The following is a 15464-nucleotide window of genomic DNA, read 5'->3' as shown; positions in this document are numbered from 1 at the left end:
GGCCCCTGGGGGCCCCTGCACTGCCCATGCCAATGGCATGGGCAGTGCAGGGGCCCCCTAACAGGGCCCCGGCTAGCTTTTCACTGTCTGCACCATCGCACGGCCGCAACACCGCCGGCTCCATTAGGAGCCGGCTCCTATGTTGCAGCCTCATCCCCGCTGGGCCGGCGGGGATGTCGTAATGGGGTCCGCGGGAGTAATGACCCCCTTTGTTCCCATTTATTTGGGGTGGGGTCATGGCATTGTCCATGGTGGGCAGCCCCAACCCTTGTTTAAAAAAAAAAATCCCTGGCCTCTAGTAGACTTTTTGTCCCCCAGGGGACAAATCAGGGTAATTACCCCCATCTGCCCCTTGGGGGGGCAGAAGTACTTTTTCCACATTTATTTGGGACAGGGGCATGGTCTTGGCTATGGTGGGCAATCCCGACCCTACTTTCGTTAAAAATAAATACTCCCTGGTGTCTACTAGACTTTCTGCCCACTGGGGGTGGAGGGCAGATAACGTAATTATCCTACCTGCCCCTAGGGGGGGGCAGAAAGAGTTTATCCCCATTTATTTGGGGTAGGGCATGGCCATTCCCATGGTGGGCAGCCCCCACCCCTCTTTTGTAAAAAAAAACTAATATTCCCTGGTGTCTCTTGGGCTTTCTGGGGTTGTGCTCATTGTTTGGGGGGGCAATGTCATGCGCATTCTGGGAAGCCCCCACTCCTAGACTTTACTAAAAAAAGAATCCCTGGTGCTTGGTAGGCTTTCTGCCCCCCTGGGGCCAGATTGGGGCTATTGCCTCATCCGCCCCCGGGGAGTGGCTGAACAACTTCAGTCCCAATTTATTTGGGGTGAGGACTGGACAATACCCATGGTGAGTATCCCCCACCCATCTTTAATTAGAAGGAAATAATTCCTGTGTGTCTAGTACGCTTTCTGCCTGGGCAGAAGGGGAGGGGGGCTAAATAGACCCAGCTGACCCCTAGGGGGGCAGAAAAACTGTGCCCATTTTTTGGGGGGTGGGTGATTGCCATGCTTATTCTGGGCAGCTCCCAACCCTAGACTTTTCTAAAAAAAAAAGAATCAATAGTGCCTAGTGGGCTTTCTGCCACCAGTGGGCAGATCATGGGCTATTGCCTCACCGCTCCCTGTGGTGGCAGAAAAACTTCAGTCTTCATTTATTTTGGGTGAGGGCATGACAATGCCAATAGTGGGTAGCCCCCACCCCTCTTTTATTTGAAAGCAATAATTCCATGGTGTTTTGTAGGCTTTCTGCCCCCCCCTCCAGTGGGGTATATCAGAGGTAATAACCCCCACCTTCCCCCCGGGGGGAGCAGAAAGATTGTCCACATTTATTGGGGGGAGGGCAATGCCATGCCTGTCTGGGCAGCACCCAACCCTACACGTAACGCTTAACTGAAAAAATAATCACTGGTATCTAGTGGGCTTTCTGACCCACTAGTGGGTAGATCATGGGCTTCAGTTCCCATTCATTTTAGTTTGAGACATAGCCAATGTGGGCAGCCCCTACGGCTCTTACAAAAAACAAATTCCTCATTGGTGTTTAATGGGCTTTCTGCTGTCCCAGGAGGAACATTGGGGTAAAAACCCCCATCTGTTTCAGAGGCACAAAAAGACTGTGCCCATTTTTGTGGGAGGTGGGGGCATTGCCATGCCCATTCTGAGCAGCTCCCAATACTACACTAACACAAAAATAGTCCCTAGTGCTTAGTGGCCTTTCAGCCCTCTGGGGGGCAGACAGACTGAATTATTTTAAAAATATATATATACTCTGGGAGAGCAAAAGCCCTTGCCCAACGGGTTGCTTCCCCCTCCCTGGTGTGTAGTGGTGGATTCCTGCCTGGATATCACCCACTTGGGATGGTCCTCAAGCAGAAATCCGCTAGGAAAAAGTAGCTTTGGAAAGAAGGGACCCTCCCTTTTCGAACGGTACCATTCCCATTTAAGTCAGTGCTTGGTGGCTTAGAGTTGATTGTGTCAATTTACTTTCACTTTCCATGAAATGATGTCGGTGAACATGGCACGCCAATCGTTATTACAGGGAAGTGACATTTTCAAGCTCATTTACTGGGAAAGCTCTTCTCCGGCAGCCAAGGTTGAAAATATTAAAAGGAAATCCCTCTGGTGCCCTCACAAGAAGGATTTCCTTTCTCGTCTACTGGGATGATGCAGAGTAGTCCTCTGCCCCGAGGGATTACACCTTAATGCATTTATTTCTGCTGATATTTTTTTCATTTATAAGCTACTGCACATAACATGTGCACTGAGCTTTTTTATTCAATCTGTAAGAGTATAAAAAAGGACACATGATCAGGGTCATTGTTAGGCTTGTTTTTAGGTACACAACTGTCTGTGTAGGGTTGACAAGTGTGTAAAACTGTAAACAAATTTTGTCACACAGCAAAATAGTAATGGGCTGAAGGGTTAAAAATTTGATAGCTCAAGTAAGCATCATGAAATATAATACTTCATTGTCGATTAATTAACAGTACAAAAAAGCAAAAAATAAAAAATGCAATAATATTGGTAAAATGATTATGATTGATTTGGTACCTTCAGGAAAACATTGCTTTTTGTTTATTTAGACTTAGATGTGTAAAGTGTGTAGTATATAAGTTATGCTTATCTATCTCTGTTTACTATATTTACTCTATTTATTTATTTTTCATTTTTAACGTGCATACCAATGTAATTTGAGAATGCATGTTGTATGGTGTATAAATTTAGATATAAATATAAATAAATTACTAATGTAAAATGAGCATTTAGACTCATTTTCCTACCTTATGTGTGCTTGTGTTTGTGCACCTGTGTGTGTAAGACACTGCCTCAGTGTGTAATATGCTCAATATGTAGAATATACTTGCATTGGGTATTAAATAACGTGGTATCTCAAAGTTCTTTACTTTCACCATCGATCTTAACAAAATGGGTAATTAGTGCAAGGGGATATGAATCAAAAATAATAAGTGAAAAGTTATGGTTCTACACAGAATTTCAGTAAATAAACCTGGGCTCTTCCCCTGGTATATATGCACAGCGAAGACAAGCTTACCTTGACCTAAATTTAGCAATAACAAAGCAATTAAAATATCAAAATAACAAAATAAAAATATCAAAATCAATTTCTAAAAATAGAGACAAAATTCCACAAAGTACAATAACACCAAAATGACAACATCCAATAAATAGAACAGTAAATATGATTTTTTTGAGTTTTACAGCAAAACGGGGCAAACGAAAATTAAGCACTAATCAGAAGTCATTATTCACTGTTGACCAGGACCTATGTGTGCTTTCAGACCAACCACGATGGATCAAGTGTTCTTTTGACATAGTCTCTGAAATGAGAGTCAGAATTCTCCAGTGGACAATAATGCAGTCTGTTATCGGGAATAGCACTCTAAAAGTCAGATAGCTGTTGGATAAGGTTCCAAGTGAATCCATTGGTTCTGGGAAGAAAATTCTAGTTTTGTACTCATCAAGTTTTTACCATTGCATTTATTCTCTTCTTTTTTGTATCTCAAAAAATCCTCTTACATGGCAATTCTGTAAGCTATATCCAATGAAGCTTTATCAAATAAAGTCCTCGCAAAGTTGAACCAGTTTTCCACTGAGCCTTTCTAATGCTTCAGAGGTTTTGGAAGTCCGTAAAATGTATCAGTCCCAATGTTTCATTCTTTCTGGAACAGTTCTTCTTGGTTTCTTCTAAGATTTCCAAGACCTCACGGACAATCTTTGGTGTCAAGAATCCTTCCAGCAAAGGCCACTAGCTAGATTGGGTACAGGTCCTGTAGATACGGGTCTGCTGGTCACTCCAGGAAAATGCCCTCTTGCAGTTTATTGTCTCCCTATAATTACACATGTGTTCAGCTACCTCACCTTTGTAGTCTACTTCTTAGTCACTGATACAAGTGGGAGTAGATCATCCCCACAAGTCTCCACATAAGTCACAGATAGCAGGTACATTCTTCTTCTCTCGTTTCACAGGTCAGGGTCAGTTCTGAGGAACTGGGCATGAGATGCCACCTTTGTAGACTTCACTAGCCAGTGGATGGGATGACACCAGGACATAGTCACGGGCTACTCGTCGTTTATGTCTCTGGCCCACTGGAATTGCAGAGTGGTCTTGACCCTTGTAGGTTCTGCCTTGACCAAGGTAGGGGCGGGCCTTTCTTGTAGCCACGGTGCTGCTGATGAAGGAACGCCAAAAGGCAGTCCATGCCCTCCAGGAGTCTCAGAGGAAAAAACCCCAAAGGGAAAAACCTCCCTAGCAGGAACTCCCTGGAACAAAAAAGAAGCAAAAAAATAAGTCTTCCAACAAGAAAACAATACTGGAAGAAACTGGAACAAGCATGGGAAAAAACTGGAGAAAAAACAACAGGAGCGAAGATCACCACCAAAGGAACCCTAAAACAGGAAATGACCAACAGAAGAAGAAAGACACCATATTGGATTGCGAAAGAATCATAGGAGAATATAGAGAAAAGGCGCAATTTTGGAAAAGGGTTCTAAGGCATGCAGGGAAAAAGAAAGGCATGCTGGGAGAAAGAAGAATATGACTGCTAAGTGTAAAAATAAGGAAAAGAGAAAAAAGGAGAAAGAAGAAAAAAAAAGAAGAAAATAAGAAAGGAACAGGCTGCACCAGGTAAGTGAGAAGGGGGGGAGGGTGCTCATCTCTAATATCAAGGGCACGCCGCGGCCAAAACCCTTACTATGTTTGCAGTGCATCCTGTATGCCTTATTGAAGATGATCCTACAGTGCACTATTCTAAGAAAAATCCATTGTCAGCACCTACTTGCCAATAGAGGTAGATAGTGTCCTTGTCAGGGGTGTGTTAAGGGGAATCAGCAGTCCCATCCTACTCAACCACACCAAACTGGTTGAAAGTCCATCTCCCACTTCAGCAAGGCTACTTTCAAGCTGACTGCCATTGGCTCAGGGAATAAAGACTTTTCTTCTACAGGTCTCCCTCTCCTCTTTACTATGAATGGGCATGCCGCACACGGGTCCCCTTAAAGCAAAAAAAAAAAGCCCCTAAACCCTCTCCAGCTGCCGTTCCTAAGCTGAGAGGAGTTAAATACCTCACACCCAGGTTTTCCTGCCAAAAGACCTAAGTCTCTTGATGAAGAGGGTTGACCCAAATCCCCTCTATGTATGCAATGTTACTTCCCAACTTTTTGGTTATATGAGACTGGTTAGACAGCTACAATTTTCTCTTGTCTAGATCTTCCAAGCGTATGAATAGACTCATGTAATGATAAATAGGGGGTATAAGGATAAGTATTTGGAATAGGAGCAACACAGTTGTAAAAACTAAGGAGCAGTCCACAACAAATAAACTGTTGTTACAATCCTAGTGCTTTATGTGACAATAATATATAAATGTCGAGAATTGCTCCTGGAGTACGCTGGGAACATATAGAAATAGTCTATTATCTCCAAAACACATTTTCATCATATAAAGTAATAGGTTTATCAGTAGTACAGAATGACTAACGAAGACATTTTCACTTCATTGTAAAAATGAAACTAAGAAACCTGAAGGAGTAATGTTGTGCCTAAAATTGTACCCAGCTATAATTAGGACCAGTAATGAGTCTCCCTATACAGTCCTAGAGCAAAACGTTTCAGCTGTACGTGCAAAGATTATCTCTATACTATGCCATTTCAGTTCATTATACATTGAACAACTAGGCAGTGCTTAGTTTGTAAAATAACAAGTGCAGGGGCCAAAATGTTTGCTCGGAAGATGCTGCCTGTGCTGAAGAGAGATGTGGTGCATAATACCAAGACTTTGAAGCCTTGGTTCCCACTCATGCAAGTTTATTCCCTCATCGGACACTCACTGAGCCTTAAACTTGTTTGTTTTCATCCCTGCTTTCTCTCTTTGTCACTCTATTTTGTGTCTTTGTTTTCCTGTTCTTTCTCCCTGTCGTATTTTTTATTCGCACACTCTGGGTCAATGTCCAATGAGAAAAAATAAGTGGTGGTGCCCAGAAATAAGTGCTGGTGGGCCCCACTGGCAACCACCAGCTCAAATTAAGCACTGCAGCTGGAAAATCAACTGATAAGGCTACAAACGTTCAGAGTCAAGCCTAGGCTCACAATAGGCCCTATATAATAAACAACTTCACAGTTGTGCTACAAAAGCTATAATTGTGTCCACTATGGTGAAGATAACATGAAAGGTTGTCCCACAGTACTGTGATTTCATTAAATTAAGTATAATATGGCATCTGCTTGGTGGGAATGTTAATTAACTATTATTCTTAAGGTCAATTACATTTGAGTTAATTGAGGATTGTACATCTCTTATGCTTTTGAACCGGGCTTTACAGGATGAATAATTCCTACGAAAGGATCAAGTTTTTGTCAGTGATTGCTAAAGGGAGGACTCACGGAAGCGTGACAAAGTTTAGGTAATTTTTGCGCACAGCCAGGATGAATCATGGGCTGGCTGATTTCCGTTGGAAATAGAGACAAATATTGCAGCTAATTATCAAGGGCCATGTTCTTGCGTATTTGATCTGATATAATAAAAGTCACTTATTCCATTAATGCTGGCAAAGATTTGCATTGATAAAAGCTCGGTTCTGTAATTAAGTAGGGAAGTGCAAAGCTGCAAAGAATTTTCTGGCATCCTCTGTGATCTTCTCTGTAAGTTTCACAAAGTTGAACATGTGTATGTTTTACCAAAAATTGAATACAAAATCGCGACTTTTGCAATAATTATATCCCAAAGGCTGCAATTGCAGAGAGAAAATCTGCACACATTTATAATTTTTTGCATTTGGGCCACAAGCGGAAGGATGGAAGTTTTCGAATGCACTCTTCTACTAGCTTAACATGCACTACAAAAAAGGCTGTCCTTTACAGCGAAAATATTGCGGTGCACATGCATTTAACGTTTAACGTTTATAACACTCAAAAGAATTGTGCTAAGGGGAGAAGCTTATTCGAACAGAGGTTCGCCAAATGGAAAGGGCTTCCATCCATAGTATGCATCATAGCAGTTTGCAATATGTGCTAGCTTAAAGGAAACAGTTTAGGGTGGATGGTAGTTACGTCTTCACTTTCTAGCAACAGGTGCATTTTATAACATATCACCCGTTTGTAGAGAGTAATTAGGAAAATAAAATGTATACATTTGTCATACACATAAAGTCTGAAAGGCGAAAAAAAAGAAATAATCGAAAGCAAATTTGCAAACTTATTATTCAAAATCATTCATGTGCCAATGTGTAAATGTTAAACTCCGAAGAGATATTCATAGGGTAATAAAACACTACATAATATTAAAGGCAAGCCTGTCAAAAACACAAATATGGGGCATAGTTATCAAATATTCATGCAGCATAGTCCAGCTGAGATGACCCTTGTCTCACTAGGGGACAGTGAGATGGTCCAGAGAACCCTAGTGCCTGAAAACACTAAGAAGTACAGGCAGTGGGTGACCATTAATGAACAGAGGGTGGAGGCTCTGAAAGACACAGGATCCAGCTTGACTACAGTGAGGAGTCAGCTGGTGTCTGAAGAGCAGATTGATCCCCGGGTACTTCACCAAGTAGTTGCAGTGAACAATTCAGAGCGCCTGTGCAGAGTGGCGCAGGTTCCCTTTGAATGGGGGAAGGGTCTCAGGTTCCATGAAGGTAGCTGTGAGTCCAACCATGCCTGTTGATTGTTTGCTAGGCAATGACCTGGAGGATTCCCCTTGGAAGAAGGTGGAACACAGGTCTCACTTGGAGATGTTGGGTCTGCCTGGGTGGGTATGCGTATCTACCCGGTCAATGGCAGCCCCTGGAGCCTGAAACAGTGGCCCAGGGGACTACCAAAAAGAGGAAGGGCAGGGGTTGCGGGAAACCGGCCCCAGCAGTTCCCACGGTCCGGGAGAAGACGGAGCCTGAGGGTGACGCCCCGGAGCCTACAGGGGAACAGGTGGCTGAACTGGGGGGGGTCCCTGAGCTGTTGCAGTGGCAAGAGGAAAGGGGGGGGCCACCAGGGAAGCAGTCTGTGCAGCACAGAAGTCATGCCCTATTTTGGAGGGTTTGCAGCAGCAGGCTGCAGACCAGGTGGCTGGCAAGGAGCCAGGATCACACCTGATCTATTGGGAGGATGATCTATACAGTGAGCCTAAGGTTTCTGAGCCTGGGTCAGCCTGTGTGCTGGTGGTACCCCAGTGCTTCAGGGCCTTCCTACTGGGGTTTGCTCATGATGTGCCTTTAGCTGGACATTTGGGGCAGGACAAGACCTTTGAGAGGCTTGTCACCCACTTTTACTGGCCCCTAATGCGCAGGCACTCAGATGCACATTGCAGGTCTTGTCAGACTTGTCAGGCAAGTGGCAAGAGTGGGAGGAAATGTAAGGCTCCCCTCCAGCCTTTGCCTGTTGTCAGTACTCCCTTTGAGAGGGTAGGCATTGACATTGTGGGGCCTCTGGATCCCCAGACAGCCATGGGCAACAGGCTAATCTATGGCCTCCCTGTGAGGGGACCTCTGAGTCTGGTTGAGGAAGCTTTGGAGAAAGCTCCTAGTAAACCCCCCCGGGATGTATTTAGTTACATGCTGGCTTTGAGAAACCAGATTGCGCGCTTCAGTAGTCTCGCTCAGGAGAACCTGGAAGCCAGCCAGGAGGACATGAAATGCTGGTATGACCAGAATGCCACTCTGGTCGAGTTTCAACCTGGACACAAAGTGTGGGTGATGGGACCAGTGGAGCCTAGGACGCTCCAGGATATGTGGAGTGGGCCACTTGAAGTGGTGGAGCGCAAAAGCGAAGTCAACTACCTGGTGGACTTGCAGTCTCCAAGGAACCCTTTAAGGGTTTTGCATGTCAACCGCCTCAAGCCACACTTTGAGCGGACTGAGCTGTCAATGCTCCTTGCAACAGATGATGGGGTAGAAGAGGCTGAGTGAGCCTCTTCCTGACCTCCTGTCTGCAGGAGAAAAAGATGGGTCAGTGGAGGGAGTGATCCTCTCCCCCTCCCTGACTGAGGAGCAGCAAGGTGAATGTCGCCACATGTTGGGACAGTTTTCCATACTGTTTTCCCTGGTCCCAGGAGTCACACACTTGTGCACACATGATGTGGACACTGGGGACAGTACACCTATTAAACAGAAGGTTTACAGGGTGACTGACAGGGTCAGGGCATGCATTAAGGATGAGGTATCCAAAATGATTGCCCTAGGGGTTATTGAGCACTCCAGCAGTCCTTGGGGCAGCCCAGTGGTATTGGTTCAAAAGGCTGCTGCACCTGATACCACTCCAAAACTCAGGTTCTATGTGAACCACCGGGGACTCAATGCGGTCAGCAAGACTGACGCACACCCCATCCCCGAGCTCATTGACCGGTTGGGAGCTGCCAAGTACCTCAGTACGTTTGATTTAACATCTGGGTACTGGCAGATTTCCTTAACTGAGGGGGCCAAGGAGAGGTCAGCATTCTTTACGCCAGATGGACACTTTCAATTTAAAGTGATGGCATTTGAGACGAAGAATGCCCCTGACACCTTTCAGAGGTTGGTCAACCAAGTGTTGGCTGGGCTGGATGAGTTCAGTGCCGCCTACCTGGATGACATTGCTGTGTTTAGTTCCACATGGGAGTAACACCTGCAACACCTCTGGAGAGTGTTAGAGGCCCTCCAGAAGGCAGGCCTCACTATTAAGGTAAGCAAGTGCCAAATAGGGCAAGGTTCTGTGGTGTACTTAGGACACCAAGTAGGGAGTGGCCAGGTGGTACCCCTACAGCCTAAGATTGACACAATTCCGGCTTGGGAGCCCCCCAAGACCCAGCCTGAAGTGAGAGCCTTTTTAGGTCTCACAGGATATTACAGGAGGTTTGTTAAGGGATATGGTACCATTGTTACTCCCTTAACCGAGTTGGCTTCTAAGAAGCAACCCAGGAAAGTGATCGGACAGAGGCTTGCCAGAACACTTTTGATACCCTGAAGGCTGCCATGTGCACAGCACCTGCGCTGAAGGCACCTGACTAATCCAAGGAGTTTGCTGTGCAAACAGAAGCCTCAGAGCATGTTATTTGAGCAGTACTCTCACAGCTTAATGACGAGGGCCTAGATCAACCCGTAGCCTTCATTAGCAGGAGGTTACTACCCAGGGAACGTAGGTGGAGTGCCATAGAACGTAAAGCGTTTGCTGTGGTCTGGGCACTGAAGAAGCTAAGACCCTACTTGTTTGGGACTCACTTCTGAGTTCAGACCGACCACAGGCCCCTCAGATGGTTAATGCAGATGAGAGGTGAGAATCCAAAACTGTTGAGGTGGTCCATTTCCCTGCAGGGGATGAACTTTATGGTGGAACACCGTCCTGGTACAGAACAGGCCAATGCTGATGGTCTGTCCAGATTCTTCCGCCTTAGTGATGAGAACTCCCATGAGGTTGGGTAGTTGCACCCCACTTTCAGCTGGGGGGGACACGTGTTAGACTTTTCATCCTTGGCTTGGTCTCCCTTAACTTTTTGCCTCTGTTCCCCAGGTTGTTGATTTTGCTGTTTTTGTTACTCTGGGCACTTTACCACTGCTAACCAGTGCTAAAGTGCAAGTGCTCCTTCACAAAATGTGTATGTAATTGGCTTATACATGATTGGCATATTTGATTTACTAGTAAGTCCCTAGTAAAATGCCCTGGAGGTGCCAGGGCCTGTAAATCAAATGCTACTAGTGGGCCTGCAGCACTGGTTGTGCCACCCACATAAGTAGCTCTGTAATCATGTCTCAGACCTGCCACTGCAGGGTCTGTGTGTGCAGTTTATCTGTAAATTTGACTTGGCAATTGTACCCACTTGCCAGGCCTAAACCTTCCCTTTTCTTACATGTAAGACACCCCTAAGGTAGGCCCTAGGTAGCCCCAAGGGCAGCGTGCAGTGTATGGTTAAGGTAGGACATATAGTAATGTGTTTTATATGTCCTGACAGTGAAATATTGCTAAATTTGTTTTTCACTTTTGCAAGGCCTGTCCCTCTCATAGGTTAACATGAGGGCTACCTTTAAATCTGATTAAAGTGTAGATTCCCTTTGGGAGTGGATGGACATGTGGAGTTTGGAGTCTCTGAGCTCACAATTTAAAAATACATCTTTTAGTAAAGTTGATTTAAGATTGTGTGTTTGAAAATGCCACTTTTAGAAAGTGAGCATTTTCTTGCTTGTACCATTTCTGCAACTCTGCCTGTTTGTGGATTCCCTGTCTGGGTCAGTTTGAAAGTTGGGCTGGTTGCACCTCGCACTAGACAGAGACACAATGTCTATGCTAGTAGGGAGGAGAGGAGTGGTCACTTACACCTAAAAGGGCTGTGCCTGTCCTCACACAATGCAGTCTTTTACCCCCTGGTGAGTGTCTGGGGCCTGGCCTGGGCAAGGCAGGATTTCACATTCAAAATAGACATTACTTTGAAGTAGGCATACTTCAAAGGAGAAATTGGGTATAAGAAGAGCACCCAAAACCACAGACTTTGAAACCCTTCTGGAAACAAGAGGAACCTCTGCCTGGAGAAGAGCTGAATAGCTGAGGAAGAAGAGCTGCCCTGCCTGTGATTGTGCTTTGTGGAGCTATCCTACAGTTGCTGCTTCTGCCAGAGTAAGAGGGCAAAGACTGGACTTTGTGTGCCTTCCATCTTGAGAAGAAATCTGCAAGGGCTTGATTTAGAGCTTGCCTCCTGTGGTTTGAAGTCTCAGGGACAGCAAAGACTTCTCACTGCCAGCACCTGGAGTCTCTGGAGAGACTCCTACTCTGTCTTGTGAGCCCATCCAGTTCCTGGGACCATGAAATGAGAAGCAGCCAGCCAAAAGACAAGGAAACCCACGCACAGAGCACCATGCGGGGAAACGATCAACATGACTCCGATTTGCGGCTGAAGAAACGACGCGCCGTCGGCTCCGCAGCTGAGAAACGCTGCTCGCAGGAAACGCGACCGAAGAATCGACGCACGGAGCAGGAGAAACGATGCGCAGCATCGCTGACGGAGGCTGGGAGATCACAACCCGAGCTGCAGGGTTTTCAGATCATCGTGCGGCGGGATTTACGACTCAAGTATTGCTGGGTGTGGAAAAACAAAGCAAGGCCTGCCCAGACCCCAGAGTGCTGACCGGATCAACCCATTGCTCTCCTGCAGAGAGAAGAAACGACGCACCCTGACCTGGCAAAATGAGAAACAACGCAAGGTCCCATTCGTGAGTGGAATCAACGCATTGCAAGCCCTTTTTGACGCACATTCGCCCGTGCAGGGTTATTTTTGACATGCCCAAGGTACTTTTTCAAGCTGATAGCGTTAGTGTTTGTTTGAAACTACTTAAAGACTCTTTTTGATTTTTAATTGATAACTTGACTTGTGGATTGTGGATTTTTGTTGCTTTGGTCCAGTTTTGTTTAGATAAATGTTTCCTAGTTTTCTAAACCTGTGTTGTGTCATTTTGTAGTGTTTTCATCATTATGTTACTGTGTGTGTTGGTACAAATACTTTACACCTAGCACTCTCAAGTTAAGCCTACTGCTCTGCCAAGCTACCAAGGGGGTAAGCAGGGGTTAGCTCAGGGTGATTCTCTTTTACCCTGACTAGAGTGAGGGTCCTTGCTTGAACAAGGGGTAACCTGACTGTCAACCAAAGACCCCATTTCTAACACTGGGCATGTGCCAAAACTAAGGCAGGAATGCGGGGGAAAACCCATGGTCCACCCTTGGAATGCCTTCCCAGGGCAGAGTTACACAGTGCAGTAATTTGTGCTGTGTTGCACTACTCTAGATTTATCAAGGTGGCCTTGCCTGGTTTGATAAATCGAACTTGAGAGTTGCATCACTCTTGGACCCCAGTGTGCAATGCAAGAGTGGCACAACTCTTTGATAAATATGTCACTGGGTCTTTACCTTCCTTGAGTCTTACTGTAGTTAGTAGATAAAATCGTCCATCAAGTGCTTGAAGTTTACATTTTTAAAAGGAACTTAAGTCATTGGTCAACAAGACTGTCAATAGAATATGTTGTTGACAAATTACATTATGCTCCTGTTGCATATCAGCATCATCAATGTTCTCGTAAAATGCTGCTAACCTGGTCGATGTATCAAATCACTTGCATTAGTGGTATCTGAGCATCTATATGAACGATGACGGAAATAAATATAGCCCTATAAATCGTGACAGTATGAACTTTTTCAACTGAATTTTAATGTCTTTAAATAAACCGTTTCATTTACATTTGAACACCTCCACCGGAAGGCAATCTAATATCATCAATCAGCACCACTGTGGTAAGGACTGAAATGTTTTTATTGTTTACACTTTCAAGAGATGACATTGATGTTCGGTGTGTTTATTTATTGTTTCAGCATGTAGCGACCTTCAGTTTAGAGAAATAGCCAACAGACTGAGAGAATGGTTTAAGGCCCTTCATGAAAACGGAAGTCAGAACAAGAAGACCAAAGGCTTACAGCGACCTGAAAGAAGCCGTAAGGACCTTTTAAATTATTGCAGTCTGATAAATGTTTTGTTAAAGAGTTGAGAAGGAAGCCTGTTCCCTTACAATTAATAATGATTGTTTATGGCATACATTTTCTTTGAACATTGTTTTTTTAATTAAAAGTAACTCCACAAGGCTTCTCATTTCTCTCTGCTGTTCTTCCGCCGACATTGTCTCACATTTCTAAATCCATTTTTCCCCACTGATGCTTGTTTCTCTGGTGTGCAATTTATAGAAAGTTAGGGCCGCGCGTGCTGGTCCTTTAGCAGTCACAAACACTGCATCAAATCAGAGATTTGCCGTTGTAAAAGGCCTAATCAAAATGTACAAAAGCGCCCTTTTATATGTCTTGAATAGACACTGGTCACTTTAAAAAAAAAAAAATCCTCTTTGGGAAAGCAAATGCTGTGCTGGAATCTACTGTTCATTGCTAATCTGAATTCGTCCATTTGTACTCAATAGTATGGGAACGGACACTATGATCTACCTTATTAATATCCATCAGTTAGGCCATTTTGTGACCCCCGTATTAATGGACAGTTTGCAATGCGGCCTACTGGTTGTATCACAAATTGCCTTCTGATTAGCAAACTAGATAGTGCAAATTGCACAACCCTGGTTTCTAAATGGGAATAATACATCTGGCCATTAGTTTTCTAGGTTTACAGAATGCCTGTGAATCGTAGGACAGAGATTACATTTCCATTAAGCTTTCATAAGGAAAGATCCCATCTTTTCATCTTATTTTTTTAGATGAAATTGTTCAAGTTCAAGTTTATTCTTGATGCGTAATTAATAAAAATCAATACATCGATACATCACATCATTCTATAAAAATAAATATACGATACAAAATATCAATTTTACATTCTACAATATATATGATAAAAAGCATGCCAGAACTTATTATTATCTAAAATGGGTTTCCGCAAACCTGTGCAGAGATTTTATATATTAGTTGTGCTCTAACGTTTGAAGTTTTCGTGATACCAAGCGTAGAAACTTTGGCATTTAAAACAATGTCCAGGGATTTGAGGCAGGCAATTACTGCTTGCCGGCAAGACCGAATACCCCTCTGAATAAATAATGACTTCAATAAAAGTTTGTGTTCAGTTCTTAAAACCTTACAAATACAAACTAAATGAATTATATCTTCATGTCCCTTACTGCATAGCCTACACTGTGGGATTTTTGGAGAGCGTTCCCATGGGACTAGGTGGGCATTGCCCGGAAAAATCCCAAATCTATATTTGATAAAAAGGTCTTTATCTGTCTTGGTCCACACTGCCTCCAGGTACCGCTGAAGCTTTAAAAGTTTGTAATCATTAATGATCATCCAAGAGTGCGATCTAGTACCCAATAAAACCTTGTCCATAATAAGTGATCTTTTTTTTTACAATCCGATTTAAATATTTTTTAAAATAAATGTAAGAGATATTTGAATCCCATAACTCCACTGCCCCTAGGTCGATTAATGCCTGGTCTAGGTACCGGTGCCCAGTGGCTGCGGTGTTTGAGCTAATCTCTTTCCAAAGGGCATGACAGAGTGGATTTTCCTTTGCCAGCTGTAACTGTTTCAGGCTTTGATGTAGCTGGCTTTTCTGTCTATGCTTTGGTTTACGTAGCCAAACTCCAGCCTAATTTGTGCTAATGAGGTGTGTCCCGGTAGCTGAAATAGGGACCTAAAGACTTTTCCAATGATTTTATTTCCGATAGTAGCGTCTTGTCCACACAGCGCTTCGCTTCCGTATCCTAAAGTTGGAATTAGTTTGGCTGCAATGACTTTAAGCAGGGGCCGATAACTAGTGCTGGTGACGAATTTTTTTAGAGTTTGGAAAGCGAATAATAGCACATGCCCTTGTCTATATAACTCCTGTTTCTGGGAAAAAAAGGAACCACGTTCATCAAAAAATACACCAAGGTATCTATACTGATTTATTTGTTCCGAAGGGCCCCTTTGTGAATTCCATGTAATTTTTAAGGATTTTTTTTT

General features: G+C 44.1%; 1 protein-coding gene across 1 annotated transcript in view; it reads left to right on the top strand.

The window, feature by feature from the left end:
* SPOCK3 (SPARC (osteonectin), cwcv and kazal like domains proteoglycan 3) overlaps positions 1–15464 on the top strand; it is a 1200438-nt gene that overhangs the window by 1049507 nt on the left and 135467 nt on the right. Inside the window, exon 6 of the mRNA XM_069243980.1 lies at positions 13341–13460. Within this exon, the coding sequence (XP_069100081.1) occupies positions 13341–13460 (120 nt within the window). The remainder of the gene's footprint in view (positions 1–13340; positions 13461–15464) is intronic.

The sequence above is a fragment of the Pleurodeles waltl genome, chromosome 1_2 (genome assembly GCF_031143425.1).
Source record: "Pleurodeles waltl isolate 20211129_DDA chromosome 1_2, aPleWal1.hap1.20221129, whole genome shotgun sequence".
NCBI classification, from domain to species: domain Eukaryota; kingdom Metazoa; phylum Chordata; class Amphibia; order Caudata; family Salamandridae; genus Pleurodeles; species Pleurodeles waltl.
The sequence above is the reverse complement of the archived record's forward strand: the minus strand, read 5'-3'. Positions and strand labels throughout refer to the sequence as shown.